This window comes from Ascidiella aspersa, chromosome 2, assembly GCF_963924565.1.
Source record: "Ascidiella aspersa chromosome 2, kaAscAspe10.2, whole genome shotgun sequence".
NCBI classification, from domain to species: Eukaryota; Metazoa; Chordata; class Ascidiacea; order Phlebobranchia; family Ascidiidae; genus Ascidiella; species Ascidiella aspersa.
The window spans coordinates 12,524,270-12,538,970 of NC_139448.1; the positions used below are offsets into that span (position 1 = coordinate 12,524,270).

At 37.2% G+C, this 14,701-nt stretch overlaps 1 protein-coding gene across 1 annotated transcript in view; it reads left to right on the forward strand.

Annotated features, from left to right (window-relative positions):
• Positions 1-1,327: 1,327 nt before the first annotated feature.
• LOC146163739 (deleted in lung and esophageal cancer protein 1-like) overlaps positions 1,328-14,701 on the forward strand; it is a 47,787-nt gene continuing 34,413 nt past the window's right edge. The window contains exons 1-20 of the mRNA XM_083383265.1: positions 1,328-1,457; positions 1,588-1,728; positions 2,472-2,534; positions 2,748-2,844; positions 3,122-3,232; positions 3,349-3,458; positions 3,782-3,981; positions 4,147-4,269; positions 4,669-4,753; positions 5,462-5,549; positions 5,874-6,047; positions 6,130-6,263; positions 6,703-6,886; positions 7,571-7,736; positions 8,439-8,643; positions 9,229-9,456; positions 10,609-10,781; positions 11,569-11,798; positions 12,318-12,441; positions 12,990-13,164. Coding sequence (XP_083239391.1) covers positions 1,338-1,457; positions 1,588-1,728; positions 2,472-2,534; positions 2,748-2,844; positions 3,122-3,232; positions 3,349-3,458; positions 3,782-3,981; positions 4,147-4,269; positions 4,669-4,753; positions 5,462-5,549; positions 5,874-6,047; positions 6,130-6,263; positions 6,703-6,886; positions 7,571-7,736; positions 8,439-8,643; positions 9,229-9,456; positions 10,609-10,781; positions 11,569-11,798; positions 12,318-12,441; positions 12,990-13,164 — 2,931 coding nt within the window. The 5' untranslated portion in view covers positions 1,328-1,337. The remainder of the gene's footprint in view (positions 1,458-1,587; positions 1,729-2,471; positions 2,535-2,747; positions 2,845-3,121; positions 3,233-3,348; positions 3,459-3,781; positions 3,982-4,146; positions 4,270-4,668; positions 4,754-5,461; positions 5,550-5,873; positions 6,048-6,129; positions 6,264-6,702; positions 6,887-7,570; positions 7,737-8,438; positions 8,644-9,228; positions 9,457-10,608; positions 10,782-11,568; positions 11,799-12,317; positions 12,442-12,989; positions 13,165-14,701) is intronic.

Sequence of the window (14,701 nt, forward strand, 5' to 3'; positions counted from 1 at the left end):
AGATAAAAGCACTTGGGGTTTTACGCATTGATAAAAACAGTGGCATTTTACCTTTCGTTATTATATAACCAAATACCTTTCTCTTAAAGCTACTGTTTCAATAACAAAGATGGCGTCCATTGTTGGTATAGCAACATGTCTAAATATTTGATAATATACGGCATTTATAAAAAGTAAGGGAGTTAAGTAAAAAAAAAACTGTTCGATGTTGCCAAATGTACTTTGAAGTAATATAATATTTGATTTAATTCAAATATATTGTTTTTATTGAAGATTTGGTATTTTCGGCACGGCCGATTACCAGCGTTTCCAATATCAACTACAGAAGCTTGTCGTAAGGAGTTGGAACGTCAGAAACTTAAGGTAAATATTAGTAATAGAATTAATACCGTTTAAAATCGTTTTTAGCTTGAAAAGTTAGGTAATGTGTAAAAAATTAAGTTTAGTATAGTACATTGGTAAGCAAATTTCGGTTTCCGACATTTTTTGTGGTTTACTTCTAAAATTATCCAAATTTATAGAGAGGTAATATACAAAAAAAAATGCATGTTTGGCGCTGGTCTAGAATCCTACCACAACAAACATTATTTGGGTTAGGGCGCGGGTTAGCGTTTGGGTTAGGGTGGGTCAAGTAATAGTATTAAATAAAGAATATTATAATACTTCACCCACCCACACCCAAACGCTAACTCGCACCCTAACTCAAATTCTGTGCCTTGATTTCATAACTGTGGTAGGATTCTAGACCAGCGCCATAATACGTACTCTGGCATGCATAGTTGCATAAAACCAATAACATTTTTTCCACTATATGCTACTCTTTGTTAAATTACTGAAATTGAAATTTAGCTCACAACCCAAAATGTTTAGGCCTACCTTACTTTGCGGTAGTAAGAGGTTCTTTAAAATGAATTAAATTTACGACAAACATCTCTATTTTTATAATCATATTTGACATTCCAATTTCGCACAACAGACATATTTAATGATAAATGTTTTGTTTATTAAACCTAAAGAAGTTTAGGCATGTTAACTTAACTTTTTAACTGTCTCAAAGTCTGTTATAAATGCCATTTACTTGTTTTTCTGGGACAACTTTCAAAATATATTTTGAATAATGTACATATACAACACTAATTTTAAAGTGTAAAAGCATGAAATTTATTACCTTCAAATTCGTAATTTACAACGCCAGACGTACACAACCTGTTGTTTATTTGCAACCACATTGAATTTGTTTTTTATTTCTGTTACTATATTATGGAAACTTTATTAATAGTTGTTCTTTCTACATCTCTTCAGCTGTTTAGACTACTTTGAACGAACTTAAAACCACCATGGAAGCTGCTATTCATGAGGTGATGCCTCCTGGAACACCAAAGCGACTACTTTCCCCTGACATATCACAACATGAACCACCTATGTTTATTCCCAGGCCTTCTTCTGAACGCTCTCAGGTGTGACCAGAAACTTTACAAGTTCTACATCTGTTTTAATTGTTAATTTGATGCTTATCTGAAACCTTAAAGTTCGATTAAAAATAGTGTTCAATATTTTCATTATTTTACTAGTAGTTTTTTATTCAAGGATGTATCCCACATCTTGGCAAGCGTCTTCAAAGACCTCTACACAAGGGATGTCATGTCCAAAGAAACGGTACAAAATCTAACAAGGTCAAGTGAGGGAAGCACTCAATTCCACAAAAAGTGTATGAAGCAATTAGCAAAGGTTATATTATAATTTTTGGCAAAATAGATTTCCATAGATTGCAAACTTTAGATATTGCATGGGTAATACAGCTTGAAATTTCAATCCTGTAATGAGTTTACTGCTAAAATTTGTTAGCTGTAATAAATGTATTTCTAATTTGGCCTGAGGATAATAAGTACTATATTTTAAATTGTAAGTGATGCTAAAATATTGCAGTTTTAATAATTTTTTTAGCTGGTATCTTTTTATGATGAATATCCATGTAGCATCTCATAGCGTGATTGCGAGAGGCCAAACTTTTTTTTAGATATTTGTGAAACCCATGTTGTTTTATAACCTTTCTTGATTAGGTCAAGAGCATGATGATTGCTGGGGGTGTAATGTCAAAAAATAAAAACTTGAGTCCAACTCCGGCCAAAAAAATAAACCCGAGTCTGATTCGAAGGAGAATGTGCGATTTCGTGAAGTCCACAGTCCAGCCCTAACTCTACAGCCTGTATTCCGCCAATTTACGTAACTAAAATAACATGAAGATTCATCAATCAACATAGGGGTGTCGTATAATTAATTCACTCACAATACATGGTTGGAAAATATTCCACCATATGCTATTCCACCTTTACAATTTCCGGTTGGCAGCCATAACAGTTTTAAAAATTGGTACTACACATGCGCATGTCGCACTCGGGACTTGGTTTTTAGTTTTTTTTTACATGGTCTTACCTGACAGCCCTTTAAGAGTTATCAAAATCTCTTTTTAGGTACATGCAGATCATGAGTCAAAACTTCAGGAATACAACGACGTAGAGAAACACATTATTCAGGTTGATTTTCCAAGTCATTTTAACATTCACAAATTATAATAATTTTTTGAATGGCAATATTTTACATTTTTTCTTTGTTTTTCATACCAAAGTATGTAATAGACAATGTGTGCCTGTTGTTGGCTTGATGCTAAAGATTTATATATTTCACTTTGTTTTCTACCTTAATGGGTCTGTCTGGCTAAATCTTACTAACCATCATTTTGCTAATAGGCCAGAGCTCGAGCTGCCACTGCTGACGAGAAAGCAATGTCCCATGTTGCTGGTGATATCGGGTCAGATGAATACGGACGACTTGGATTACCACCAGGTTATATTATTGCATAAATTTTCTTAAATGTTCAATTTTTTTAAATACTGCAATCTTTTTTTTTAATTACAACCATGTTTAAGTTTAGTTAATCTACAAACAATGTAAATTTGCCTATCACCACAAAGCTACTATCTATAACACTTTATGATGTATGTTTTATAATTTTTTATGTTTGTTGTTAGTGTTTAAACTTTTTATTCTAAACACTTGGCTAAAATTAAAAAAAAAATGTTAATATGTAAAGCAAGCATTATATTATTATTATTCATTACAGTTCAATCTCATTTTCGCTGGTGTGTTGAAGAAGAAAAGTTAAAGTCTCACCAATTAATCATCCCAAGTAAAATTTTTACAGAGGATCATCAACTTTTAAATGGACCAAAAAGTAAGAAAAACGTGGTAGCCACAATATTGTTACTGTAGTAAATATATTTTTTAAATATTTAAAGATAAGTAGTAGTTTGAATTGCTTTTCTAAAAATATTTTGTGTGTTTTTTCAGAATCACACCAACCACATTTTGCACTCCATACCATATCGTCATCGCTTCACTTTTCCAAAGAAAAGCTTGATGATGGTTATTATGACGATGATGAAGTTGAACCATTAAAGGTAGGACTTGTAAATTTACATTTAGGAAAACTTTATTAAAACGCAAATTTTTACGAAACTAATAGTTTGTTGTATTTAAATTGAAATCTTTGTGACAATATTTCTAGCCGAAAGCTTTTAGTTTGGTAGTTTTCATTTGGTAACATTTTGGTAAAGTTTATGTCTCAGTATGGCCGAGGTCATAAGTATGACTATTATTGCAGGCTAGATTTTTATAGCCTTCCTTACAGTGTATTATGTGTTTTTGGTTAGCCTTTTTTAAGCTACAGTACGACTTTTTAAAGAATTTGAAAGATCTCCAATTAAAAAGGGCTTTATTTTAGGAGGTGCAGTTTATCTCTCAAGATGATGACGGATCATTAACAACGTTGTCCAGTAATTCAGTGGATCTGATAAGTGTGCCACCGCGCAGTTCCATTAAACCCAAGCCAAAGGGTCAAACAGCAAAGAACAGGTGGCGGGAGAATATGAGCCATGAAACAAGAATCGTGGACAGAGCACTTCTGGCTCGACTAGAAGAAAGGTAACTAAAAGAATAAATAAAGGTATGCTGCGGTATTTGTCCTGTAATTACGGTATTAAATCTTGTGAGCTTTAATTTGACCTTTGTTCTGGTTTACCTATATATATTTCTGTCTATACTTTCTAAGTTAGCCTACAATGTCCTAAAATATTTTTTGTTTTAAAGACACAATTTTCTGAAGAACCCCAGGTTTCTTCCTATGAGTGAACCAAAAGCTTCTAAGCTTTTAACTAAACAGCAACCAAAGAAGATGGTCCTAAAAGCAGGAAGAGAAGTTGCTGAGGAAGTGTAAGTTTATTTGTAATTTGAAGAAGTTTTATTGTAGTTTTTTTCTACTTACGAATTACGCAATAAAATTAATAGGGGCCTCACAACCTTGTCTTGTGAGGTAATATGATTTTTTAAGAATTTCAACCTCGTTATATTGTTAAATGTGCTTTGTTGAATAAATCTTTATCAATTATTAAGTGAACTCGAGAAAATATTTTTACAATAACATGTTATCTTTTTAGTTTTGTATTTTTTCCAAAATTTTTACTCAGTAAACAGTAAATTTTCAATTAGGTCCCAGGTTCTACCCCTTCCCCTAGTCTAAATCATTTTACTGCTGATGAACTAATTTTCCAATCTTTTTGTTGTTGATCGCTGTATGTGTCACGGTAAAGTATGTATAGAGTTTGTGTACAGGGCTGCTAATGAAGAAGTGCAAGTGTTTTCTTCTATTCCCGGAACTGTCAAATTCACAGAATGGACCGTTGGTCGCGTATACGAGGTTAGATTTTCGTCACGAACTGTTAAAGGAATGCTGGTCTATTTGAAGGTTTATTTATTGGCCCGTTTCAGGAAACCTCACTTATTTGGTCTGTTTTTCAAAGAATCAGTGAAGGTTGTTATTGGCCTAACGAATGTGAAGCACAAGTCATTGAATAAAAAAATCTAATTATTTTATACTTAAAGCGGATTGCGGACCGCATAAAATGTTCACACGGGCCCCATGATGGCCGCGGGCCGTGTGCTTAAGGCCCCTGCTCTAGAACAACAGGTGTTTTTAGGAATAGTTGTGCCATGTTATGACCTAACTTTGTGACCTCATTCTTAAAAAAATGTCATGCCTCCCTAACATTAAAAAAAACTCTCCTGGTAAATAGTGAAACAGCTGATTGCCAAGTTAGACAGATGGTCACGAGGAGATTCATAATCGTTAGCTCGACTATTCTGGGTTCGTTGCTCTACCGATTGGGCTACGTAGGGAGTAATCGGAGAAACATGCATGGTATCCCTGCCTGCTGCGTCTTGTAATCGTAAAAAGACAACTCATTTAAATGGATTTATGGTCAGTTCACTATCGGTAACTGATTCGAGAATGATTTTGGAAATCCGGTGTTGTAATGGTACGGATCTGGTAGCGTTAGCCATTGATCCAAGTTAAGATGCACAGGTATATTACGTTCAAGTAACTGAATCTTGTTTTTCTTCGCAGGCAACTTTGGCATTGCGGAACACAAGCACGGTCAGTCGCCAGCTAAGAGTCCTTCCTCCCAAATCGCCTTTCTTTTCGCTTGGTTTAGGTAGTGTTCAATATCTTTAACAATATATAAAAGGGCATATCTTTATGGAAACCAAAACTATTGGCAGCAGGTTTCTGCTTGTCGGTCACTATTCCGCTGACGCGTATATGAACAATAAACCAAAAGTTTAAAAACCTGAGTAAAAGCAGGATCAGACATTTTTTTCAAGGAATATATATTTCACCTATTCTTGCATCGTCAAGTCCTATCAGTAAAGTAAAATACATACACATAGCAAAGTAATAATAAAACTGTGTGTATCGTTAACAAGGTTTGATTTTAACCGTTGTAGTGAAGATAACATGTAGGAATATTTTAATACAGGGAAGTATCCTGGATCAGATGGTTTCGTAGCCCCTGGTATGAGTGCGCAATACTGCATCCGCTTTATGCCCGATTCACTCTCTGACTATTTTGACGAAGTTGAAATCGTCTCACAATCTGTCAGCCCCCTAGTGGTAAAAATACAGGCTAGAAGGGAGCCACCTATTCTGACAAGTGAGGAACTTAACATAGCGTAGTAATAGTGTGTAGGTTGATATAACGAAAACCAACTATTTTTGTATTCGTTCGGTCGCAGTGCCCGAAAATGTGAAATGCGGTTATTGCTTGGTCGGTGGTATAAAGATGACTGAACTCACACTAAAGAACATGGGTGGAAATGGAAGGTTTTGCATTCTCAAAAAGTCGTCCTGGCCGGCTGCAAACTTCAAGGTAAAGTCACGTTTGAAATTTTGAGTTTAATTTCAAATACACAGTTGTTTTAATTATGACCATAAATCAACAGAATTATATGCACATATCCGTCTTCAATTACTTATCATGTTGCGCCGTTGTTTCTGTTAGGTTACATTTGTGCCACATTTTAGCACTATTTTTTTTGAAGTCGTGGTAAAATACCAAACTCCTAATAAGAATCTCGCTGTAAAATATATTATTGTAAAATTTTTACATTTATATTTATCGGAAACGCTTTATGTATGGTGAACGTTCGTGCTTTTATTTGCTTCAAGAATTTTTATACAGTCCTCTTTGAACAAAATCCTTTCTACTTGTTACTGTAATACCACAAACAAACTTCGACAATCAGCAGTCGGCAAACGAGACAATATTGCCTCATGTTAAACAGGCCGGACAATGTTTTTACTTCTAGACTCTCGTGAACCCGGGCTGTTTGGACCTGGGCACTTTCCAGATCCGTCCTTCCGTGTTCGAGGTGTTGGCCGGTCAGTCGGTCACCATCGAGCTGTTCTTTTCACCCAGCGGTACCGATCGCTACAGGGAGGAGCTGGTAATCATATGCGACAACTGTCAGGTCAAGCACTTCACCATCGAAGGTGCGTACCGTTTGCATACTTCATTGATCAAAACTATAGATAAATAATAATCTATAGAATTGTCATGCCACTGCGGCCAAAGTTTAAATCCAAGTTAAGTCACTGGCAAATAAATAAGCAAAGTTCTAAACGAATCGAAAAACAGTTAAAGGTCATCGTAGAAAGTCAAGTTATTGACCATACCTAAAACTGACAATTTTTTTACAAGCATTACGCAATGCTTCACAACTAAATGCACAGCAAGAAAACTTATTCTGGTAGTTAACATAGTCAATCTTAGCCTACCAATTTTGATTTCCATTTAATTTGCATCAATGACTAAATATCAAAATATCAAGGCGAATGCATTACCTTTGGTGTTTTGCAAGTAAGCCAGGCAGAGGCGTAGCCAGGGTATTTTTAGCCCGGGGGCAAATATAAAATTGACACCCCCTCCTCCATGTTTAATAACAATTTCTACTACATTAAGATAATTAAAATATACCTTACTTTATAAGACAAAACAATCCAAATTTTAATAGAACATTGTATTTAAAACAGCAGCCTCATTTTGGCATTTTTGAGCCTCGTTTTAGCGCCCTGTATCTTGACACCCGGGGAAATATGTACCCCACCACCTCACCCTTGGCTACGCCTCTGAATCCAGGCTATTAAAACGTTTACAGTTGTTTCTGTACCGTTTAGGTGAGGGCCAGTCTGCGGCAGTCGAGCTGGTCAGCGTTTCTGATGGCGGAGAAGAAGAGCCGAAAGTCGGAGAGGTTGTCGATCTTACTGCCGATCACCTTGTGCGTTTCCCTCCCCTCAACCCGCACTCCTTCTATATGCGACAAATCATCGTACACAACTCAACGTAAGGAATGACAGTCCTCGAAATAGGACGCGTATAGTTTTTTGTTGGTCGGTTGTTAACAAAGAAATTAGATTTTCCGGGCTGCAGTTGAACTGTAGGCGTATCTGTAATGCAGTCGATCTACTGAATCACGCGAAAAAATTCAACCCTGGGAAGTATTTGAATCGTTAGAGCTGTATTGAACCCTTAGCATATATAAATGCTTTCTCCAGGTTTATTTTCATAATTTTAATTAGGACAAAAATCTGTTTGCATTTTCAGAAAAACTAGTCCCAATAAAAACAAGAATAAATGTAGTACTAAAATATTGAAATAAAATTAAAATCGATAAGAGTAGACCCTATTCAATGTCAGACGCCGTTGTAAGACCCCTTTTACGACTTACCCAACGTAAACAATGTTTTCAAATAAGCACATTTCTTAGAACTAGGCTTAAGCAAGCATGACATATCTGGAACATATATTTCCTTTAATTATTTAAATTACCAACTTACTATTAGTCAGCTTGTATCTTTTGATTTATGTTTAGACAAGTTGTGGTCGATTTGTTTCTTGCTTTTTGTCATTTTTTTCAAACAAACTCGAAGTAAGCTCTCACTTCTACCTAAAAAAGCCTAGTTCAAGCCTTATGTGATTCTTTTTACCTTATGATTTGTTTTATGGCCTTAAAAACGATTTTACATTTCTCGTTTTCGTTCGTAGCAACGTGGAAATGCCGTTCACTTGGCACATACTCAAACCGAACCTCACCCCAGCCCTGGAAGCGATCTCGGGCGGAAAGGACAGCAAGTGGGAAAAGTTTGATTTCTATCCGGACAACGAGTCGTCCTTCTACGTCGAACCAAGGGTGGGAGTGCTGCAGCCCAACGGTATTCACGAATTCGTCGCAACCTTTGCCCCACAACAGGTGTGAATTGCCTTCAGTGTGTGCTGTAATATGCACTCGCGTTTTTACGGCGTGTTAATGACCTTTATGGTATACATATTTGCCTCGTAAATTTTGTTATAGTGCAAGGCGGCGCCTGCCCCGGTGTTTTATTACGCACGTTTTACCTTACCGATGCTAAATATTCGCTTTATATGTCATGCTGTTGTTTGGCACTGATATGCAATTTTTTATTTTCCATGATTTGCCTATTCATCTTTCTCCATATAAGCAGGCACTATTATTTATATACCTACTGTTATACTTGGAAACAGTTCATGACTGATTTCCTCTTCAAATATATGTGATTCAAAGGACTCGTGGAGTTCTACTATTTGTTTCTATTTTTGTTTTGCAACCGTTACATTTTTGCTGATTTGTTTGATTTTTTATTTTATTTTGCAAACGCCCATTCCAAGCTTTACCAAAATTAGTAAGTTTTATCGGTTCGCGTTGCAGAAAAAATTTATCGGTACGCATTGTAGCGCCCAAAGGTGTTTTACCACCAACGCGACTAGAGTACATACGTTCAACTTTAAGTCAATCAAAGTTTTTCACCGCCAACAGGTTGGCGAATTTCACAACGTCTTTCATCTGGTCCTGAGCAACATTCCCGACCCGAAACGCGACGTGGCCAAGCAAAAGTCCCCCTTTGTCAAGTCCGCAGCTCCACCTTCTGTGAACGGAGCTCCTACCACGCACCACGCCCAATCGCCTTTGGACAAGCAGCAGCAACAGCAGCAAGGTTGCGATGAGTCTGCCCCGCGTCTGTCTAGATCTGGGTCCACGGTACAGGTGTGTTACGTAGCTATGTGGTATACTGTGATCCACTGCTCCAACTTAAAAGGTAAAAACCCCTGGACCCGTTCGCCCCTCTTATCAGGTTTTGTTACTACGTATTTTGTCGTGAATTCAATTAATAGGTGTCAAACAGAAGTACAGACAAGGTATTTACTTTCTGTTGTGGCAAAGTTAGATTTCTCCTTATACCCACGATTCACAGTTTTATTTCCTAGCAAATTGTATTAAATAAAAAGTGACTGACAAAAAGTTTAATCACGGATTTACAAAGTAGTACTTCGACCAACTTATAACACGCTAAATGCAGTGTTTGCATGACTAACATCGGTAAATCACATACCGACATTCCTCGTTCAGTGCTAAATGTACAAGATAGAATGTTACACTTCGGTTTAAAAAAAATTTGCAACACGAAATGTTATTTAATGAAATCCCGATAAAAATCGCACCGACCGCCATAACGGCGCAGTTGGAGGGTTGTGTCTCTATTTATTGACTACTATTTTTTAATAAATTTCACTTTCAAGGCAGAAATTGCTGCATTATATGCCAAATCACGGCTAAAAAAACTATATTGTTGTAGTATAGCAGCGGTCGGCAAACTTTTTTTGTTGTGACCCAAAGTAATCTTTTTAGAGCTACTGAAGGCCCATTACGTTAAACCACTACGAAACAGTTGCGGATTGAGGATATTTAATTTGAAGGTTAAATATTACACGGCGCCTTGATGCCCAAAACAGTTTTATGTCATAACATTCTATAAAAGAAAGGTTATACGCGCGAAGCTCGAAATTTTTTTAGTTTATTTATAGTTAAAGTTGACAAAAAATATAGTTCGGCTCTCAGGGCCACATTTGGCACGTAGGGCTTTCCAAGCTGAGCCAATTTAAATATTCTATACCGCACCAACTTTTAAAATAAAGTGCAATCAATGTACGGCTATCACGGGGCCCACAACTACATTATAACACTAAACTATTCAAAAGTAACTCGCGGCTCAATAAAAATGGCTCTGCAGTTCACATTTGGGCCGCGGCCCACAGTTTGCCGACCATTGTAGTATAGGATCGGCCACTGCGAAGACATGTAGATTGTTGTAAACGTTGTGAAGCGCATATTTCTGATATTTATCCTTCCTTGAAATAGTCTGCTTCGTCCACGCGAGCTCCTCCCCTGCGCGAGGTCATTGCCCTCGAGGTAGAGGTCAAAGGTCACAGCGTGCCGTACTCGGTCGTGGTGCACCCTCCAGCGGTCGTTGTACCCGGGAACCTGCTCGTGGGCGCCACCGCGCGGCGACCGATGCGCATGGCCAACTACAGGTGAGCTGTAAAGAGGTTTTCGCCTGACACCTTTGTTTGCTGTCACGGTGTTAAAAATTACGTGTGCTAATTGACCTTCAAAATGACGCTCGTAAATCCTGCTATATGTACCAGTTTACCTTTATCCAAGTTTAAACAGCCTTTTGCGAGATATAGGCTGACTTTGAAAAAGGATAGCTCAAATAGCGCCAAATTATTTTGGTCTTGTTGAATAATAGCATATTTTTATCTAAACAATTGTGCCTTAAGACCATAAAGAAAGGAATGCTGTGTGTCGCCTTAGACATGTAAAATTTTTTGCTATTTCTTTTTTGCAGAATCGCTTGCGCACTATAAACATTTATTCCCGAGCGTAGTAAAACATACTAGAGTCGTGCGTCATTTCGTCTCTGTCTTGTTTTAATATATAACCGCCGTATGGTAAAGGCAAAGATAATATATTTTACGTGCCGCTCTACACGTGAATTTGATTTGACGTTTGCGCTCTTTTAAGCTATGCTTTTACAGCGATTACCATAGCCACTTATATCAAACTCTTTGGTTACATAAGTGTGTTCTACAATTTTTTCCTTTTAATCTCGTAAATTTCCTATCTGATAAAAACGTTCCTCATGAAAACTTACAATGGACATAACTAGTAAAACGATCTTCACAAAACGTTTTTAAAAGATTTCGAACGTGTTTGTTGAGGATTTTAACGCTTTTGAATGCTCTGCCAAACACAGCTGTTCTATTAAATTTAAATATTTACCCTATTTACAGCGCTTTAAATATTACCCTATTACAGCATGGCCCCGATCGAATTTCAGTGGAGTAGCGAAACCAACCCCAACATCGTTGAGGTCGAGCCCCCTATGGGGCTAATTAACCCCGGTGACGTGGCCGAACTCGAGGTGACGATCACCGGATCCAAACCCGGCCCCCTTTCCTGTCTGCTCGAGTGCAAGATCGAACACCAGGCGGAGCCATTGAGCATGCAAGTTACGGCCAGCATCGGCGGGCCTAATGTTGTGATGGGTAGGCTGAACTTTTTTTTAACATACCTTTTTTATAATAAAACGACCAAAGGCAAAAAAACTAATCAGAAACAAACAAAGAGTTCGAGAACGAACAAAATAAGTTACTGCAGACATATACCCACCCCACGCCAAGCCGGCATGGGGCGTCGAAGTCATTATGCGTGCATTGTTAGGGTAGTGACAAACCAAAAAAAAACAAGAAAGGTAAAGAATAACCGCAAGTTTAAATTGCTATAAAGTAAAACTACCCAATGCCAAACAGGCATGGGGCGGCGAGATTTTTATGTATGGATTGTTAGGGTTGTGAGCGCCGCACTTAGAATATGGAAAATGGTAAAGCATGTACTAATTGTAATTACTGAAATACTAGCGTTGCTTTATCGTAACTATCAAGATTTTACCCAGTAGTGCAACGTTTCTAAATATTAGAAATTAAAAACCGCTGTTTAAAGGCCTTTCAAATTTAATTCAATTTTGTTCCGCATTCGTGTTTAAAACTTAAATTTTTTGTATGCAGACAATATGTCCATCAATTTTGGTCTGATAAAAGTCGGCTCGTCTGCTTGCGAGAAGCTGTTCGTAAGAAATACGACCCAGCTGAACGCGCAGTGGACGCTTTCCAGGACTGATCAACGAGAGAGGTAGCCTTATAAAAAAGTTAACGGCATTTCTACCATCTTTGGTTTTGAACTAAATACCGAAACATGTTCCCGAACGTTTCTTTAACCGCTTTTAAAATTAAGTTCGACAAATAATAACAGAATGAAATTCGATTCAATGCAGCATAGATCAAGAAATAATACTGCTATTATTTTTACTGTTATATTCTGATCTTAACCCGTTCCAATACTGCCAGTAGTTCTTTCATCCATGTCATAAAATCAAAAAGAACCACAAAGGGGTAAAATTGATCTAAACACAAAAGTTGAAAAAGACCTAAAACAACACCTTGTAGTTGTATAAAAGACGCACACACATATGTGTTTAATACTGCGATGACTTTCGATGTACTTGTGGTTGTATTGCTGTTTTAGATCTCCTTGTAGTTGTTTTTTGTCTTTTTTAACCTTAGTGGTTCTAATGAATCAGCATAGACCATGAATTAAAGAGGTTTGCATACGTAAAAGTGTTATTATCAAAATACAATAACGACCAACAGCGTTTTTTTTTCAACTGTTTACTTTTGCAGCGGCGACCTTTATATGTGGCCATCCAGTGGCACGCTTCCGCCTCTCGGTCAGCAAGAAGTCAAGATTCATTTCAGACCAACTTTTGCCATGACCTTGAACACTGTGTTTAACCTTGACGTGGTTGGAGGCCTGGGTTCGTCCATAACCGTGAAAGGAGACGTCCAAACGCAACAGGTTTGTCACATATGGCTAGCTGGTATTTGTGGCAAGATTGATAATACCACCTGACACTACGTGTCTAAATCGCTTTTTTTAATTTTGTTCTTGCTAACTTTCTTGTACAATAAAGTGACCAATATGGGTTGGGCCAACAAACCGTTTTGATGTTATTATTTTGCCGCTTTCTTGGTGTCAATTTTTCTAAATATTTATTTAGTGTGGATTTTTTTCACTAATTGCGTTAAATAAGCGATAAGTTTTCTTTCCACATACACTCAATTTATTTGTATATACATGTACGTAAAATTATTTACAAGATGTGTTTGTACTGTATATTACGTTTCATGTGTAAGTTGTTCTCGTGTAAAGGCGGACTGCTCACATGTTCCTTGCGTGTAAGACCTTTTCGGAAACCGAATATCTCTTATTTCCCAATCTTTAATACAGCACATTTTACGCCACTGGAATAACGACATCTTTTTTAATTGTTCGTATAAACTGGAAAATACATTTAAAACGAACCGCAAGTATTATGTAAAGTAAATTAGACGTGTTATTCAAATTTTTTCTAGCCTGCCCTGCCTGCATTATTGATCGACAGATTCGGTGAGTCTGCGATGGCTTTCGGTGTACTAATGATACGTAAGTGGTAATCGTTGGTAGGGATGTTCAAAGTAGAATATCGAATCCTTGTCCCATCTGGATTCGAATCCAATTCTGCCGTTTATTTCGGGTAATTGGAACCGATATAATTTAATGTTTTACCGCGGATTGTTGCGCCTAATTGCACAAACGCGTGTGGTAAGTTGGCCTGTCGCTGCGGCGACCAATTTACAGGGCTTGCTTTAGATGTAACCTGGTAGTGCCGTGTCAGCGTTTTTTCGGGCGACCAATTACCGCGTCTCGCGATAACGTTCGTCTATAATTAGGTGTAAATCAAGCGTTATTGGGCGAGCGATCAACGTGTAATGTCTGGTGTGGAGTTCGCAATTTCCCTAAAGGCGTTAAGTTGCAAAAATAACATTACGTTGTAAAATGTTCTGGCCGTCCACAAAATGCGCTATAGGGTTACTTAAGGTCAACTTTAGGCCAATATTCAGCGAGGTTATGCAGTTATGCGCAGTGTAATTGTCAAGAATTCGTTAAGTCAATAGTAACTTTGTATTCTTTGCAGTACAATATTTGACTGCATAACAGATCACGTTAGTAAAAAAATAAGCTCTAAGACCCAACAATGCTTAGAAAAACAGGACCGAATAGCTTAAAACTTCTGTGTGCAGTGTTGCATTGTACTCACTATTGGCAAAAATATAAGTTTTGGTAACAAACTGGACAGTTGACATATTATAGTCTACACAACTGCTTCAAATGGCAGTTGTTAATAATGTGAAACATATGGGAGATTTTTTTTATTATAATGTACACATGTTAGAAAATTGTTTGGGCGATTTATTGCTGTGATTGTCGGCCCTGTAGGGTAGATTAAGATTAATCCCTTCCCAAACAAAATCGAGGTTAAATAATTTAATAAAAATATACTGGTATTCGCTAT